The sequence below is a fragment of the Onychostoma macrolepis genome, chromosome 08, assembly GCF_012432095.1.
Source record: "Onychostoma macrolepis isolate SWU-2019 chromosome 08, ASM1243209v1, whole genome shotgun sequence".
Lineage (NCBI taxonomy): Eukaryota > Metazoa > Chordata > Actinopteri > Cypriniformes > Cyprinidae > Onychostoma > Onychostoma macrolepis.
This window is the reverse complement of record NC_081162.1, coordinates 2,575,620-2,594,793: the sequence shown is the minus strand read 5'-3', so window position 1 is coordinate 2,594,793 and position 19,174 is coordinate 2,575,620. Positions and strand designations below refer to the sequence as shown.

The 19,174-nt window shown below is 34.5% G+C and overlaps 1 protein-coding gene across 3 annotated transcripts; it reads left to right on the top strand.

Annotated features, from left to right (window-relative positions):
* The first annotated feature begins 6,159 nt into the window (after positions 1 to 6,159).
* Positions 6,160 to 16,838, top strand: LOC131546245 (cytosolic sulfotransferase 3). 3 transcript variants are annotated; one of them, XM_058785686.1, is made up of 8 exons: positions 6,160 to 9,689; positions 10,919 to 11,057; positions 11,821 to 11,949; positions 12,969 to 13,069; positions 13,812 to 13,938; positions 14,177 to 14,274; positions 14,359 to 14,533; positions 14,630 to 16,838. In XM_058785686.1, the coding sequence occupies exons 1-8, from the start codon at positions 9,639 to 9,641 to the stop codon at positions 14,740 to 14,742; spliced, it is 933 nt and encodes a 310-aa protein (XP_058641669.1). In that variant the 5' UTR covers positions 6,160 to 9,638; the 3' UTR covers positions 14,743 to 16,838. The 3 variants fall into 3 exon arrangements, with proteins under 3 accessions (XP_058641669.1, XP_058641670.1, XP_058641671.1); XM_058785687.1 differs by having other exon boundaries at positions 6,162 to 6,400; XM_058785688.1 differs by having other exon boundaries at positions 6,162 to 10,758.
* Positions 16,839 to 19,174: the final 2,336 nt, after the last annotated feature.

Sequence of the window (19,174 nt, the reverse complement as noted above, 5' to 3'; positions counted from 1 at the left end):
CAGGACACAGGTGATTTCTTTGGTATGATTGTTGTGGATTTGAGACATGTGGGGACGACTGCCTGGCTCAGCGAGGTGTTGAAGATATCTGTTAGGACATCTGTCAGCTGTTCAGCACAGTCTTTCAGTACACGGCCAGGTATGTTGTCAGGACCCGCAGCCTTGTGTGGGTTGATCCTAGATAGGGTCTTCCTTACGTCGGCTGAAGCCAGACAGAGCGGCTGGTCGTTGGGTGGTGTGGGCAGTTTTTGTGCAGGTGTGTCATTCTGCATTTCAAACCATGAATAAAAGTGGTTGAGTGTATCTACGAGGATGTGTCATCATCACAGGCCTGTGGCGGGGCTTGTAGTCTGTGATGGTCTGATTGGCTTGCCACAGACTCCATGTGTCTCTGCTGTCTGTGAAGTGATTGTTGATTTTTGAGCATGTATATAGCTCAAAAACACACAGAGTGTGTAATGTTGGCGGTGAAGCTAATGCGTGCGTATGTCTTTTGTTCGCCCAGATGGCCAGCCCATGGAACTGTGTGTGCTAGATGTAAGACTAGTGGATGACAAAAGTTGGCACAACAAGACGGGTCACATCATTGGCTTGCACATACAGTACAACACATCATTCATTAGTACATATCTTTCATTACACATGTTAGAAGGATTAGCAGAAGCAGCTTTTTCAAACAACGGTTTCAGTCACATCATTTCTTTGCAGTTTGGAAATATTTCCTGGCACCTGCCAACCACTAATATCAAGGCTCTCTACAGATGCTTCAGGGGTTGGTGTACCGAGATACTTTTCAAGGCATCTTTGTTGGCGTGACTTTGTTGGGCCCTTGGTCCCGCTCTGCAACAGACATCGAGATCTGGCAGCGGCTGAAGACCTGCCCTGGCTTGTGACCGAGTAATGGCAGGACATGACAAATTCACAGAGGTTACAGTGGCAGTGGCAACATTTACAAAGTCTTTAGCAGTGGCTTGTAACAAGTCATTCAACACTGGTAAGTCTTGTCCTAGAATCATGTCTGCAGGAAAACTGTCAACTATAGCAGCATTCAACAGGTATATTTGATCTTGTACTTCTACCAAAACCTCAGCTCTGGGGTACCGCTTCACATCCCCATGCACACATTGAACAGAGGCAGTATTCAGATAGACAACATTTGTCACATAACATGATTTCAGCATTGACATAGAACAACCAGTGTCCAACAATGCCTGAAGGGAATGTCCATTAACAGTCACATCACATGTAGTGAGACTCTCCCTCACAGATGAAAGTACCCCTCTTTTGGAACGTAACAGTACCCTGTCAGCTTAGCTTTACGAGTGGGACATACTGCTGCTTTGTGCCCCTGCTGCTGACAGTAAAAGCATCAAATTTATTTTCCCCCTGTTGACTTTGTGAGGGGGAATGGAGAGTATGCGTATGTGTGTAAGTGTGTGTTCAGGCCAGAGCCACTCCCTCAGCAGTGACAAACAGGCGCTTTGTCACACCTTGAAATGATCTGATTGAATTTCTGCTGGATCTCAGTCTGTAGAATCATTGACTTGCTATAATAAATAATATGCAACTAATACCATAGATTTTTTTAAAGACTTCTAATTTTATTTATTTTTAATTTTTTTTCCTCCCTTCCCCTTCTTCTAGGGGAAGTCGTGGCCTGATGGTTAGAGAGTTGAACTTGTAACCCAAAGGTCGCGAGTTCGAGTCTCAGGTCCGGCAGGGATTGTAGGTGGAGGGAGTGAATAACCAGTGCTCTCTCCACCCTCAATACTGCAACTGAGGTGCCCTTGAGCAAGGCACTGAACCCCCAACTGCTCCCTGGGCGCTGCAGCAAAAAATGGCTGCCCACTGTTCCGGTGTGTGTGTGCACTTTGGATGGGATAAATGCAGAGCACTAATTCCCAAATATGGGTCAAATTTCCCAGATAAAGCAAACACTGATCACCATAATGGTCACCTCAAACCAAACTATTACTTTCAAACAGACATCAACATCTAAACCTCTGTTAATCTCAATAAGACCTTTTGTTAATGTATCACAGAAATAAAGTCAGTCTGGTTTATAATAAGTGAAGCTGGTAATGCTATTTGGAGTTATTTAATGTGGTTGGAGCTTAATCAAACAAAGGTTGGGTTTTTACTTTAAACCAAAATTTGACATCTGAGGAACATTTGAGTCCACATCTAATGTCCAACGGGAAGCTTCCCGCTTAAATCTTTATTAGAATGTTAGGGGATGATGTTCTAATAATGTTATCAATAAACATTTTTAGAATGTTTTAGAGAATGTTATCCTACATTTTAGGAGAATATTCTGGGAACTAAACTAAAACTTGCCACTGAAAAAATTACCACAACATAACATAAATATATACAATTTTGGTAACACTTTCAATAAGGTTTCAGTTATTAATATTAACTATATTAATTAATATGAACAATAATTATATAGCTTTTATTAATGTTAGTCTCTCTCTATCATCCCTCTCTCACACACACACATAAAAAAACAATATGTAAATCTTTTGTAACACTTTTCAACAAGTTTTCAGTTTTTAACATTATATAAGTTAACACGAAGTTAACATGAACAATAGTTTTATAGCATTTGTGACCCTGGACGACAAAACCAGTCTTAAGTGTAAATTTTTCGTAATTATCAACAAAATATCTTCATGGAACATGATCTCTATTTAATATCCTAGTGATTTTTGGCATAAAAGAAAAATCTATAATTTTGACCCATACAATGTAGTTTTGGCTATTGCTACAAATATACCCCTGCGACTTAAGAGTGGTTTTGTGGTCCAGGGTCACATTTATGAATCTTGGTTAATGATATGTTCAAAATTGACTCCTACATTATTAATTAAAATTTCTGGTTAATGTACATCAGTTACAGTATCATGAACTAACATAAAGATTTTTTTTTACTGACACAAAGAAATATAGGAAAACATATGTTGTTCATACTTAGTTTTTAATGTTAGTTAATTCAAAACTAACAAACTATGTTCTTGAACTATACTAGTTAACATGAACAATAATTATATAACATTTATTAATGTTAATTAATGTTCAGTTAAAAATGTATTAATACATTATTAAAATTTAAAGTTGTATCTTAACATTAGTTTGTTCTGTGAATTAACATAAAATTAATATTTTTAATGTCAGTATTAACTAACATTAAATAAGATTAATAAATTATTTAAAAATATATTGTTCTTTTTAGTTCATGTTAATTAATGTAATAACTTATGTTAACCAAAGAGACCTTAATGTAAATTGTTACCAATACTTTTTATATTCTATTCTATTCTATTCTATTCTGTTATATTCTATCACTATAAAAAAAAAAAAAAAAAAAAAAATTATATATATGTATGTAAAAGAATATTGACAGTACAGAACATTTAAGCTGATTCTATGCATTACTTTTCATACTGATAGACATACAGGCAGCTCTTGAAATTTAATGCTATGCCTATCTGGTGGTCATCCTTGGTATTACACTCTTTGTATTAACTAACATTAAATAAGATTAATAAATGATTTTAAATTATATTGTTCCTTTTTAGTTCATGTTAATTAATGTAATAACTTATGTTAACCAAAGAGACCTTAATGTAAATTGTTACAAATACATTTAATATTCTATAACTATTAAAAAAAAAAAATTATATATATATATATATATATGTGTGTGTGTGTGTGTGTGTGTGTGTGTGTGTGTGTGTGTGTGTGTGTGTGTGTGTAAAGAATACTGAGAATACAGAGCATTTCAGCTGATTCTATGCATTCTTTTTCATTCTGATACAAAGACAGGCAGCTCATGAAAAATAAGGTCATGCCTCCATCCGGTGGTCATCCTTGGTATTACACTCTTCACCTTTAAACCAATTTTAGTAATAGTTTTAATTGTTTTGTGGACAGGGTGTGGGTTTTGTTATTTGTTAGTTTGGTGTTGTTTACAGCTGCTATATGACCCTGAAGGAGATGACAAACTGCTACTGAAATTTTTTTAAAATGTCTTATGCACAAAACTTAGTACTACGGCAGCAACTAGACACACACAGACATCAAGAATCAGCGTATGAATCTCAACAATGGTGACAATCAAAAGCTTAACGCTGCAATTCATGCTGGGTACCAGCACAGTACAAAAGTCACCCATGAATCCCAGCATGCATTGCGGCATGAATAAATTATGCCGCTGAATTGTCCACTTATTGTCTTTAATTCTTACTATGTGCTTTTATTTTTTTGTGTTGAGTTTTAATAGCATGTTTTGTGATGTTCAGAGTTGATCTGTTTATTTATTTTGTTGATTGTCACTGTTGTTGAGATTCATACGCTGATTCATGATGTATGTGTGTGTCTAATCGTTGCCGTAGTACTAAAAGTTTTGTGCATAAGACATTTTTTAAATTTTTCAGTAGAAGTTTGTCTCATACAGGGTTATATAACAATTATAAACACACACACACAAAAAAAAAAAAAATCCGCACCATGTCTTTAAACATCAGCCTCTGAAAGAGATCAGTGAATCAGGCCACTAGATAATGATTATACCATTATCAATAATCAATCAAAAGCACATAATCACAAATTTTTCTGGGTTTTTTTGCTATAACAAATGTGCTTAACAAACACAGTTACAGCAGCTAGAGAAAAGCTAAGATTAAAATTTGATGGTCAAGAGCCCAACTAAAGCAAACCCTGACCGCCACAATGGTGAGGTCAAACAAAACGTTTTCAATAAAACAACTAAACTTCTGTTAATTCTCAAATAATTTTTATAGACATATGACAGAAATAAAGTCAAATTGTAATGTGTGAAGCTGGTAATGCTGTTTGTGGAGTTGTTTAATCAGATCTTGAGAGATTTAATGATGTCTTGTATTTCAGTTGAGGTCATCTAAGGCTGTGGCTGAAGTCAGTTGTAGTTCTTGTTTCTCCTTCATTCAGTGATTCTGCTTGTTGACAGCAGGTGTTATCTATAAGGAGAGTAAATATTTAACTGAACTGTATTATTTTGCACAAGAGAGATCTGTTAGTTTAATTTAGTTTTGTGGGTCACCATTGTGGTGGAGAGTAGAGCCTGTGCTTCAGTCAATGATGAGCCACAAACACTGATGTTCTGCTGCTTTATTTAAAGACAGTAACTGTAGAGTTGCTGATACAGTGATGATCTCTTTGTTAAGTGCTTTACCACATGCATGTGTGCTATAGCTGATGATAAACTGCAACGATTTGAGTTAAAGTCATGTTTTTGCTAACTTTACTATTACAAATTAAGTGTTTGCAATTTTATATTAAGAAATGTTCCTTCTTAGTAGAATCAAATGAAATAAGTTTACCAAATGTTCACACCATCACAACAATTTTACAGCATGCAAGAGTTTACTGTATTTTTACAGTACAATTGTAATTATTGATTTACAGTACTCTTGTAAATTTACAGTCTTACTGGCAACCAAGATTGCCAGTAAGTTACTGTAAATTTTACAGCAATTTTTTACAATGTACTTTTCTCATTCTTTATGGACATTTGACTTTTAGCTACTGTAACAATGTCTGTGTAAAGGGTGGCACATTAACAAAAGCTTTTAATCCTTGTATTTAATCATTCGTAGATTTTCAAGTGCAGCATTCATATTAATTGAAAGTTTAATGACATTTGGTAACACTTTATTTTAGGGTTTCATAACTAGTTGCTAATTAATATTATAACAGATAATATTAACTAATTATCTGTTAAGCATTATGTAATATCTGTTAATGATTTATTACTGAAAGTGTTACAAAAATGCTTTAAACCATTTTTAAGTTTGTTTATTTAGTTTAAACTGACTAATCACAAATGCAAAAGACATCAGTGTTTATTCAGATAGGTGAAAAGGGTGAGTGTGGTAAGCTACTAATCCACTGGGTAAAATAAAAAGATGCTTGTATTGTGTTGTTATACATCCTGCAAGTGCAGGTGAAAGGACTCACCAGACGACAAGGAAAATCTGGAAGTAATCTGGGACCACTGGAGAAAAGGGCCTGTTCACTTTCTCCAAGTCTCCAAGATAAACACACACTGTTCTTTTGAGAGAAACACTAACTTCCTGTAACAACAAGAAGCCAGTACTTGAGGGGCCCTAGCAGTGGCCTTTGTATTACTTTAAATGTATGAACTTACATAACCTGTTGTTTGAGGTTGAGTACAACGTACAGTGAAAGTAAGAGTGAGAGAGAGAGAGTTCCACGGTGCTACGGAATGTAGTTTAACAAGGAAGAAGCTACAAAAAACATTTGAGGAGAGTAAAATCAAGGAGCAAAATAAGGGGAAAAAGATCAAGAAAACGCTTGTTAAGGAATCGTCATAATGGAAATCCCTGAATCATCGTCAGTGAGTAAAATATATTAAATATTTAAGTATTTTAAAGAAAACCATATTAATAAATTGAAAACTGTTCCTTTCACCCTTGTGTTTGGGAATTGGGAATGGGAATTAGCATGTTATAAATGAGATATCAGCATGCTTTTGAAAAAAAAGACTGTAATGTAATGGAAGCAGAATATAGAGTTTAGATAGTGTGAAAATACACAAGAAAATTGCATTATTGTGTTTAAAGGCACTATGGAAAGCACAGTATGCCTAAGAAGTTGCAGTCTCCATTTATCAAGGTGCAATCAGTAGCTTGATTCTAATTTAAGTTTTACACATTAAGGAATATGTTTTTGTTGTACACTCACATGAGAAAAAGACCAACCTGATCTCATAGAATTCCGTGTAATGACCACGGACCCTTAAATCTGTGGTGGCATCACGGAATCGCCGAAAAGTCCGTGATGGGCTCACAGAAGTGATACCAATGTAAGTCAGTGACAGGCATCAGCCGTGGTCCACGCACGGATCCATTACACGGAATTCTGTGAGACCAGGTTGCAAATTATATATTGGGTAATAACATTGCCATTATTGCATATATGTTGGAGTGTGATTTTTCAATGTAAACAGTCAAAACAGTTTTATTTATAATTACATTATTTACACATTTATGAGCACGTAAACCAACCCCTGCCCCTAAACCTACCATTTGTAAATAGAACACAAGATATAACAGACAGACACCACTACCGTCATAATTTATTCAAAAAGTATTAATATTCCAAGTCTTCCGAGGCAAAACGATTGATTTGTGAGAGGAATAGACGCGATCGCCGTCTCCGTCCGCTATGTGCTGCAGTCTCTGTGCGTAAATTCCAAAAAATGCCGCCAGAAGAAGCTTTATGCCAGCTTTAGTTGTGAAATACCATTGGCTCTTGCATGTCTCGTGATCGATTGCGTCATGCTGATGCGACAGGCTGATATATGAAAAGTTAAAGTTATAAAGTCAAGGTGCAAGAGCCCAACCAAAGCAAACACTGATCTCCATCATGGTAGTGTCAAAAAAAATAAAAATAATAATAGGCTAATAATTGCTACTATTGGATTTAGACACAATTTATACGCAAGAATTGCTGGTAAATTTAAAACATTCACAAAGAAACAGCAAGTAACATTAAATTAAACATAAAATTTTATAGCTGAAAGACTAAAATAGTATTTTCTTGTAAAAAGTATTAGAATTTAACTTTCAAACAGAAGAGAACAGAACAGAACAGAACTTTGAAAAAAATATTTTTTACAGTGTACATGGCCCTTTGCTGTATGTTAGTGATATCCAAAGAAATCAGTAAATGCTTTTTAGATTTTATATGGTACAATAAACCTTACAATTTAAAAAAAGGACACTATATCTATAATTGTTGGATTTGTTTAATAATAACAATACTTTATTGTTATTGTTGCCTTATTGTTAACACAATTAGTTAAGAATTTGACAGAAAATGAAAAATGTATGTGGTTCTATAAATCTTTTCTATTGCGATGTAACTTACTACCTGGAAAATTGCCAGTCAAACTTTTCACCAGCAAATGGTACTGGCTTGGAAAATTATTTCCAATTATATTAATAGTAGACTGGTAGGGTTAGAGTTAGAATAAGTTGACATTTACTTGAAAAGTTAGTTATAGTCAGTAAAACGTATGTTGGGAGACCATCACAATAAAGAGTTCGCAGATATCAAGCAGAAAGTCTACTAATACTCTAATGAGAGTTGGTTGATATGAAGGTGCAGCGTTACTTACTGTCAACAGAATGTTCAAAAGGGACCATCAAAATAAAGTGTTACCGTAATTTGTGATCACTTCTTGATGACAAAATCATCATCTCACTAAGTTTTTTTGAGCACTTTCCACATTTACAACCAAAAAGAAATTAATACTAAAAAAGAAGTCAAGGATCAAGGGCCCAACTAAAGAAAATGCTTATCTCCACAACGGTGACTTCAAACTTTATTATTGTCAATAAAACATCAACATCTAAACCTCTGTTAATTCTTAATAAGGAGTTTTTTTATGAAAGATAATAAGTCAGACTGGTTTGTAATAAGTGAAGATGCTGATATCTAGAGAGATCTGTTAGTGTTTAAATTTCTTTTGGGATTTAAAGGGTTTCTTTTGTCTGTGTTTTGTGGGTCACCATTGTGCTGAAGAGTAGAATGTGTGCTTCAGTCCAGGAGAAGACCAAGAAACATTGATGCTATGCTTATGCTGGATGTCACTTTATTTAAAGACAGTAGCTGTGTTGTTGATAGTTACATTAACTTAAGCACGTGTGCTGTTGCTAGCTAATGGTTAACTACAAAGAGCTTCGATTTTATAGAGAATATTTTACAATGATAATTCAGAAATGTTGTTTCCATTAACTGTAAATGTTTAGCACTCTGTGCTGTTATGCATTTTGCCGTTTTTTTTTTTTTTTTTTACTGTATGGAAAGTGATTCTCATCATTTAAAATAAAAAAGATTATATGTTACTTAAGCATTTTTACCTAACTGGAGAAATCAAATTACATCTACTAACAGTTATGCTTCAGTAAATCTTTTTTTCAGGTTGGTTGAATTCAGTTATAATCAGTAACCTTAAATCATTTATTTCATTTAAACAAAACCAGTTATTGTAGATGTTACCAGTTGACATACTATTTCTAAGTTGAACCGACTAAACATTTTTTTCAGTGCATACACAACATTACAAAAAGAAATAATATTAATTGGCCAATGATAAGCTTTAAAGGGGCATTTCGTTATGTTGTCGTCGTCGTCGCTGTTGCTGTTGTTTAAGATTTTAAATTAATCTATAAAATAAACTGAATAAATGTAGGGTACTAAATGTATATGCATTGCAGTGGGGACTTCTTTAAGACTGCAAGGGAAGCTCGGCTTCCCCTATAATGTCAAAAAATGAATGGTCAGATATGTACTATTGTGTTAACATTTTATTGACTAAAAATGCGTTAGAACACGTTCATCTCGAAGACGAGTTCGTTCAGAATCAGCTACATATTCAGGTCGGCTGACTCGATTTCCTTCTCATACATTCCCGTAGCTTCAGTGTATTTCCCCGTTGAAGCCGAGCGTCCATTGCCTTCAATGGGGCTGCTTTGAACAGTTTTTTTCAGTGCTTCCAAACTAGACGGTCATTGGATAAATGCTGCGATTATGTCCCGCCCCCGGACGCTCAGCGTCTCTGGGGGTGAATGGAGGAGTGGACTGGCCTGGACGCCGGGCTTCTGCGTGATGATTGGACGGTCTGTATCTCCTTTTGATTGACAGCGATTTTGTACTATAAAAAGTCTCTGACGCTGAACTATTGGAGCTCAGGCCCATCGCGGCTTTGCACTTGGTTCTTATCAATCATTATATATATTTTTTTATTCATTTATAATGTTATGTTTTAATATAGCCTACATGCTGCTAACTCGGAAATTTCAAGATATGCGAGCAAAAAATGCTCCTGACACTTTGGCAATATGACACGAGAAAGAGTGCTGTTTTTGTTTTGTTTCTGTGTTTGATCCAAATCCGCGTTGTCTTGGGTGAATCACTGATTCACTGAGCCATTCATAAAAACAATCATTTGATTCGCTCCTGAAGGATTCAGCCGTTTTGAAAGAATCATTTGAATGACTCAGTGATTCAATCACGAACTTCTGCCACCTGCTGGCCGTTTTTAAGGTTCCCGTCTAAAAGTAGGCATATTACATTATTTTCCAACATATTTCTACATTCAGAATTTAGTATTTAAAACATTAATCTCATAACATTATTTATGCAATTATAAATACAGTCTAAATGAATAATTGTCACATCTAAATGTCACTTCATGCAGCTTCTGTGCAGTACTAAGTTGAGTTTTGTTTAGATCATTTCATGGATAACAATAGCCAGTCATTCATTCACATTAAGTATTCAGAGAATAATATTGTCTGTTTTCACTTACATCTATTTATTTATTACATTTTGATTCATTTTGTAGAACTGAATTATAAATTAAGCTGGTATAGTATCGTAAGACATTTTTATGGTATCATGACAACCCTATTATACACCACATTCCTTGTTTCAGTTTAACCTAATTCCCACATTTCCTCCGTCAAGTTTTTTTTTTAGATTGTTTGTTCATTCATTCATTCATACAGTAGGCTAGGCTAGCGTCACTGGAAAAGACGCCTAGGTGGTACGACAGGGTCACAGAGCATTTTCTTGAAAAGGAACGTAGAGCAGGATTTACGTATAAATAAATGGACAATTTTTATGATGTAGGCCGAAAATGAGCTTCCCCTCTTTGAAAGACCAGCAGCCGCCACTGATGCATTGGTAATCTTAAAATATGTACATTTAATATGTATGTATGTATTATTGTTGTTGTTGTAGTAACTAATATTTTGCTTGATAATGGGTTTTAGCATTGAATGCTTATGGCCAATGATGATTCTATAATGATTATTAAGTGAACTGACAGTTTTTAATATTCTAGATGAAACTACCTAGTCGACCTGAGTTGTTTGATTTTGAGGGGGTTTCTATGATCCATTACTTCACTGACAACTGGGAAAAGGTGAAAAACTTTCAAGCAAGACCTGATGACATTCTAATCGCCACTTACCCCAAAGCAGGTGAGGGCACTGCATGTTTAACAATTTTGCCAGCATGTCATGTGACAACATAACTCATTCAATATGTTTTATTTTTAATTTTTTTTATTATTTTCCTTCTGAGGTCTATTTTTAATATCAGTAAAGATGTCATTTTTTTATGACTTGAAATTCCATCATAATTCACACACAAGCTTTACTGTTCGTCAGACTTCACTGTATTTTACACCACTTCTGGTCCATCCATCCATTCTCCAAACCGCTTGTCCAGTTTAGGGTCACTGGGAGTCTAAAATGTCTCAGACCAGAGCTGTTCTGGTGTTTAGGAATAATAGTGTGCATATATATAGTTTGTTTAACCTTGTTGTCGTCTGTTGTGTTTACTAAGTGTGTCGCTTTTTTGCTTGCTGCTTTATAATTGTTTGAAACTTAGTAAACTGGCAGCTCCAGTTTGGAAAATGGATGAATGAAGGATGATATATTTTTGTAATATATATTTACAAAGTCGATGTCAAAATAATTGTCACACTTTCACATTTATGCAACAAAATTGTATCATGTGTAAATGATTTCAAAAATGAAATTGTTCTAAAACCTTAGATTCTAGACAGTTCCGTTACCTAAGATTTCAGATACATGCAGCAAGGCAGAAGCCATGCAGAAATCTTGTAATACTTTAATACTGATCATCACTTTATATGTTGTATTTGGAGGTTGTTGTTTTACTAATAGAGAGCTTTGCATTATGCAATAATTCCTACACTCCATTCTTCATTCATTCTAGGTACCACCTGGGTGTCATATATTCTAGACCTTCTGTACTTTGGTAACGATGCTCCAGAGCGCCAAACTTCCCAGCCTATCTATATGAGAGTGCCATTCCTGGAGTCATGTTTTAAAATGATGCCATCAGGTCAGAGACCACAGTAGGCTATAATAAGAGTTTAACATCTTCTTTCATCTATTTCCATCTTTTTTCACTGTCTTACCATTTTATGTTCATTATCCAGTTTGTTTGTTTGTTGTTGTAGCAAATGAGCCATGCCAAGATGTTTTTTTTAAAATATATTTTATCTAATATACATGTACATCATACCAATGAGTCAAATTATGTAAATATTAAAATTAATAAAATATAGATAGATAGATCTGTCCATACAGTTCTCATTAGGGCCAGAGACTATGTCCCCGTTCTTTGCGTCAATTTAAAAATAAAAAGTTTTTAGAATATATGATTTCTCTTCATCTAGACAAGCCAAAAATGTAGAAAAACCTTCATACAATAACAGTGACAGTTTGGAGATTGCATTTACAGGAGAGTTCAGAGCAAAGTTACTAACAGAGAAAAGAACTTTAGGTCTATGATTACTTTTTGCATTTAATTTGAAGAAATATTTAGACTTTTCAGATTTCACAGCTTTCTGAAAAGCAGTCTTTATGCATTTTGTAGGATATTTGCAGTTTTTCCTTGGCATGGGTGGTGGTGGTGAGTGGGTCATGAAGTCATACTTCACTGTCATTAGAGGTTTAGAGTGACAGCACACATGCATATTAAAAACACCAATCAAAAGAATATGGTCATACTTCATACATCACCCACAAATGTATTCAATTAATTTATGAAATTATAATAAAAATAATGATCATACATTATTAACAACTTTAGTGTTGCTTTTCCCACAACATTTTTAACTCAAGCCAAAGTAGGGGATCGTATATGCAAACACAACTGCAAGTTCTCTGTCTGGACAAATCTAGAAAAATCTAGAAAACTCTTTACCTAAACATACAAACAATTTTTATATTTCACTGTTCCATATAGGCATATAGGCATACCTCTTGTTTTTGAGGACAATAAATCATGTCTTGGCTGAGCCACAATGAAAGTAGGATACTTTTCATTTAGAGCCACATTTTATTACTAACTTTCAGGGACAGAATTGGCTGATAATCTGCGAACTTCTCCTCGCCTCATCAAAACTCATTTACCTGTTCAGCTTGTGCCCAAGTCCTTCTGGGAGCAGAACTCAAAGGTAAAGTAATTAATCTTCCATCACAGAATGAAAATGGTGTAAAATACAAAGTTCTGGCATGAAACTCGAGATGGCGCAGACCGATAGATCTAACTCAATATGATATAAAGACATCATCATCACATGACACAGCTGATTGGTTCTCTCCTGTATCGGTATCCAATGAGCCCGCTGCTCAACATTCAAATACCTGGCTAGTGTTTGCTGTAGCAGTGCACTTCAGAATCCCTCCACCTCCCCAGCTCCACCTGTATAGATCTGCTACGAGGTGATCATGTATGCTGTGGGAGTTTATTCATGTTATATATGCAGCAGCAATATTTCATTACATGTTCAGCAGCATGTTGTGGATGTATTGGCAGTAGCAAGTCTCAGTACTTGCTCTGCCGCAGCAGCGTTGCAGATCTATTATGCCAATACCAAATACATTAATATTGTTGTATATATTACCATGCAAATCACTCCGAGAGTTGTCATGACAGAAACTCATTTCATGTAATCATTATTATTATTCATTTTATTATTATTAATCATTATTAATCATTTGTTATTGAAGTGCAGTTTTATTTAAGTTAAATGTTTGGCAGTTGTGGTTGGTAAATAAATACATTTTTCTTTATAATACATTATTGCATATAAATAAAGTATTTCTTACATTTTAGGTGTGGCTTTTCATTTTAGCTGTGATATAACTTAATTTTTTTTCCCCTTCATTCCTTCAATTTTTCCCCACTCATATTAGATTGTGTATGTAGCTCGGAATGCAAAAGACAATGCAGTTTCTTATTTTCATTTTGATCGAATGAACATGGTACAGCCTGAACCAGGAGACTGGAACACTTTCTTACAGAAATTTATGGAAGGAAAAAGTAAGTAAAATAATTGTCAAAGTAAAAAAAAAAAAAAACTTTCTGGCCAGTTACATTCTGAACCATTTTAATATCAGGGGGAAAATTATTTAATATTCAATATATTAAATATAATATTATCACTACGAGAACATTGAGAAAGTAAAAATATTAATTTTCCCTATTATGTGCAACCCCTGCATGAATCAAGAAAGTTGCCAGAGATTAATAGATTTTAACATCAGACTTTTTATCCTAGATGTGTTCGGCCCTTGGTATGACCATGTCAGTGGATGGTGGGAAAAAAAACAGACTTTTTCTAACCTAATATACTTGTTCTATGAGGATTTGGTGGAAGTAAGTTCAGTAACATTTTTATTGAGAGTAAAATCAGTATGTTTAATGTGTCAAAAGTGTATATTGTAGTGTATATCTTTTCAGGACACTGGACGTGAGTTGGAACATTTGTGTTCCTTCTTGGGTTTGTCAACCTCAGTTGAAGAGAGGGAGAAAATAACGAAAGGGGTTCAGTTTGATGCCATGAAACAGAACAAAATGACCAACTATTCCACTATCCCAGTAATGGACTTCAAGATCTCACCCTTCATGAGGAAAGGTTAATAAACTACTAAATCATCGAATGTAGTTCTTATAAATTCAGTTCTTTCACTTGCTTTTATTTGTTTATTTATTTATTTATTCGTTCCAAAAGGTAAAGTTGGAGACTGGAAAAATCATTTCACTGTGGCACAAAATGAACAGTTTGATGAAGTCTACAAACAGAAGATGAAGAACACCACTGTCAAGTTCCGCACTGAGATCTAATACTAGAGAGTTCTAAATGTTGCACATGAGTACTAACTAAAAAAGTTACATTTAATTTTTAAACTTTAATGTCCCGATGAAATCAAAATTGAGCAAAATGTTTGTTTGTTTGTTTGATTTTCTTTTAGTAGGAATACGTTAGCCTTAAGATATCTTTAAGCTGGTGTGCTCTGAAACTGACAAAATTCGCATTTATAAGATATAAGCATTCAAAACTTACAGTGTCTATACGGATCAATGATTTTGCTGACATCATTCTGCACTTCATCTTCTCATCAGATCAGACCAGTCAAATGCTCTCTAGAATCTGAAGCCCTTATACTGTACTATAAAAGACATTAAAGCTGTGACTGAAAATGATTACTTGTTCACTCATGGTACAATGGTCAATGGTACACTGTAACATTGCAGCACTACAAACAGACATCCTCAGCATTATAAACAGCCGTGATGAGGAGAATTATCCATTAAGTGTGAGTGCAAGTGGAATGTGTGTATTAGTCTTGTGATGAACTGGTCATCCATCCAATCTGTTTCCCTGCCTGCAGACAAATTAGATTTTTTATGTCAGTCAACTGGCAATCTTTATGCCCAGTGCATCCCATATTAACAAAAAACTACTAACTTTACTACATTTATCAGTTGAATGACATTAATTCAGTGTACCTTTTCTAATCACACTGTAAAACATGTTCACTAACCAACTAAACTGTGGTCAGTGTGTCTTTATTGCATGCTTCTCAAAAGGAATGCTGTATCCTAGAAAGTATAAGCAGGTGGTTGCAGGCAGAGGCGTCATGCCCATTCAAAGTGCACGTGCCTCCTCAGATTTTTGAGCCAAGTGGATTTTGAATGCAGCTTCCCAAAGACAAAAAATAGCCGATTAATATTTTCTATATTTAATACAATCATATTAGAACGTTCAGTGCGTCATATCATCAGCTGATAAATTCAAATCGTTCGCTGGCTGTCGCTGAGCCAGAGACAGACGCATTTGTACAGTACTGCGCATTATAACCAATCATACACGATTCTGTTGAGCTTATGAATGCAATGACCAATCAGAGGTGTTCGGATGAGTCATCGCTAAAATGCCGGTGTTTTCTTCACTTGCTCGATGACTGAATAGCCTACCTCTTTCTGGCAAATTCTCTCGTCAGAAACAACAAAGTGTAGATGTGTGCACGAATATGTAAGTAAGATATTCATTTCATAGTTTAAAAAGCTTCAGTGATTTTAATGGGAGTTTTTGAGAGTGCTTGAACTCTAGACTGTCAGTGAAAATGTTCTTTGATCATGTAAATGTTCTTTGATCTTTTTCTGTACAATGAAAGTGTTATGATTAGTAGCCTAACTTACAATGTTTTTATTCACATTAACTTTCAATGTTAAAGTCACATTAAATATAAAGTCAGTCGTATTAAAATATGTTATGGCATGACACCCATATCTGTTAATTAAGTAAACAGACAGGTTTTTATGCAATAGATTACATTATTAGGTTACTTTGACCATCGCCCACTAGATCAACTAACATAATCTATAAAGGTGAGAATCAAGATATTTCATGATATAGTTAATGTGTTTGGGAATGTTTCAAATAAAAAGGAAAAAATAAATAAAACATGACTGCTGTTGTGGCTGCTGTGTGTCACATGACGACCCTTTTTATGGATTACATGATTATACACTATTCACACAATGGCAGTAAATCATTCATAATGTATTGATTCTCCCTAATTCTTTTTTTTTTTCTTTTCTTTTTTTTTCTTTCTACATTCACAATATAGAATGGACATATAAATGTCATGTAAATACATTTTCAAACCATGCTAATGAAAAAGCACCTCTTAACCATGTATGAAACAAAATAATTAAACAGTTTATTCAACACTGCTGATGCTGTGAAACACTATGTCTTCATCATATCCTGAGTGACCTTCAGTAACAAAAAATTTTCAAACCTGAAAGACATTGGGCATGTGATGTCATTGTTGTTTTCATGTTAATTAATGTTTGTACATGTAATGGGTTTCCCAGGTTTCCCAAACATGCTTGTCATCTACACCCCTTTGACATTAAATATTTATTTGAAATATCTCTGAGGAAGTTAATACTTCAATAATTTAACAACACATTTGCATGTTTAATGTTCATATTGACATGCGTGTAGACAAATAAAATATTTATATTTTTAGTGTCCATGTTTTTAAATAATTTATTTTAAATTTTTATGATATAATTAATTATTAGCTTTTTATCAACTCACAAATCCACTATTAATTTAATGCATTTTACGATGTTGAAAAAAATTAATGAATAAATATATATATATATATATATATATATATTCTTTCTCTTTGCTTTTTTATATCAATATGGTATGTTTAATGGTAAGTTTAAAAATAGTTAGACACATTACGTAAAATTAGTAATCTAGATTTCATTACTACAATAACTACAGATTTCATCATATAATCTGTAATCACTAATGCACTACAATTTGTAAGTAATCTACCCAGCTCTGCCTATAAATATGTACTATTTTTGTGAAGTGTGTAGCAGAAAAGAATGCAAGTTTTGGGACATACTTTTAACGGACAGCTAGTCATGTGCATCCTGTCATTGTTTAAACTGCCATATCAATAATTTTGTCACATAAATGAAGTACCATGTTGATGTGACAGTCACATGTCTTTCATGCCAGAACTCTTCTCCTGAGTTTGCATAATGAAGTTAATGAAAAGTTTATGACCAAACAAATCTTCATAAGAGTTCACAATGTTGATGCAGATAAAATATAATACACGATCTAGAAAAAAAAAAAAAATCTGTAAAAGTAGGGCACAATGTAATGTATATTTGGAAGGAAATTTGCTGTGTTTATTTTTTACAGGTATTTTACCAGTATTTTGAATTTTAAATTCTATTGCATTGTGTTTTAGAGTTAACGGTAATGTCCGTAAAATTAATGGATAATGTCCCTTGTAATGAGCTGCCGTACTCTTTTCTGTTATAATTCATTCAAATTATGAATACTATTTAGTATTTAGGATGGAAAGTATACAAATTGGGACACAGCAAGTGACTAAAGGAAACAGAATATTCATAGTAGTCAACATTTGAGGTGGATCAAAAAAGTTCATCAAAGTTGTCCTATGACAAGAACACATTTTAGCTTTAGGTTTTAGGACAACTTTGATGAAAGGTTTTGATCCAGTTCAAATGCTGACTAGTGTACATATATATATCCATGAAAAGGAACATCAATGTGACATAACATCCCCTCTCCCAGTAGGCGCCTCCTGGTGCCTATTACATGTAGCACTGTATTTGATTTTTGACAGGAATTATAATGAGGATATGAGGGACAGAAGTACAGTGTGTTCAATGAATTGTACTGTTGTTTAACCCTCAAAGACTGAGACAGCTGCCTGTGGCTAAAAATAACTATTGTTCTTAAATGTTTAATAACTTTTGAACCGCTAATCCAATCTGAATGCTTTCTCATAGAGGAGATTCTCTACTTTTCAGGGGTATTGCATTTGTCTCATTTGGGTGATATGACAATATTTTCCAATATCGACGATGCCTCGCAAATATCACCAGATTTCAGTAGTCAGTTAACAATTATCAACAATATCGTGAAAAAAAAAAAAAGTGATAAACCTAGGAAGCTGCCAAAAATATTTTACACATATATTTTACCCATACAATACACATCTTTATGGATGACTTTTTTTTTCTATTGTACTTATAAGGTTGAGAATCAGAAGGCGATTCCAATTCTGTAATCCGGATCCGTGAAGTCAGACAAATGTGTGCACATTTTAATGTGATTTTAAAAGATTAAACCACAAGAAGTCAAAAGAGTACTCTTCTGTGCTGTGCACACATCCAAAGCTTAAAAAGGCTTATAGATTAGACATGTTTCTGTGAGGGGTAGGTTTAGAGGATAGAAAATATCTGAAACAAACATGGCTGTTTGTGTGTAACACTTGCTGTCAGGCCTCAATCTGGGATACAGACTTTCTACCTTGTGATACTTACCAAAGGATTTCCCTGTGAATCTTGTGATATAGCTCCAGCGAGCTCTCCTGTAATTTCCTAGTATACTCCTATTATACACTGAACTCTCTCCTGCTTGTCCCTCTGTGAGGAGTGTGCATTCCAGATCCTTCATCGCATGCCGTCACCTTCAATCTGCCACCTGAAGGGTGTATCATCTATTATTACCATAATCATCTACTGTTGTTAGCCCTTTTTCAGCTCCTGCCCCTGAAGAACTCACTGCATGTCCCTGTTTCTAAGATTCCTGCATTGTTTCAGCATAGAAAACACAGCATAGCTGGAACTAATCTGGAACCACTGGGGAAAAATGCCTGTTCACTTCCTGGAGTCTTAAAGAAAAACACACTGATCCTATGAGATT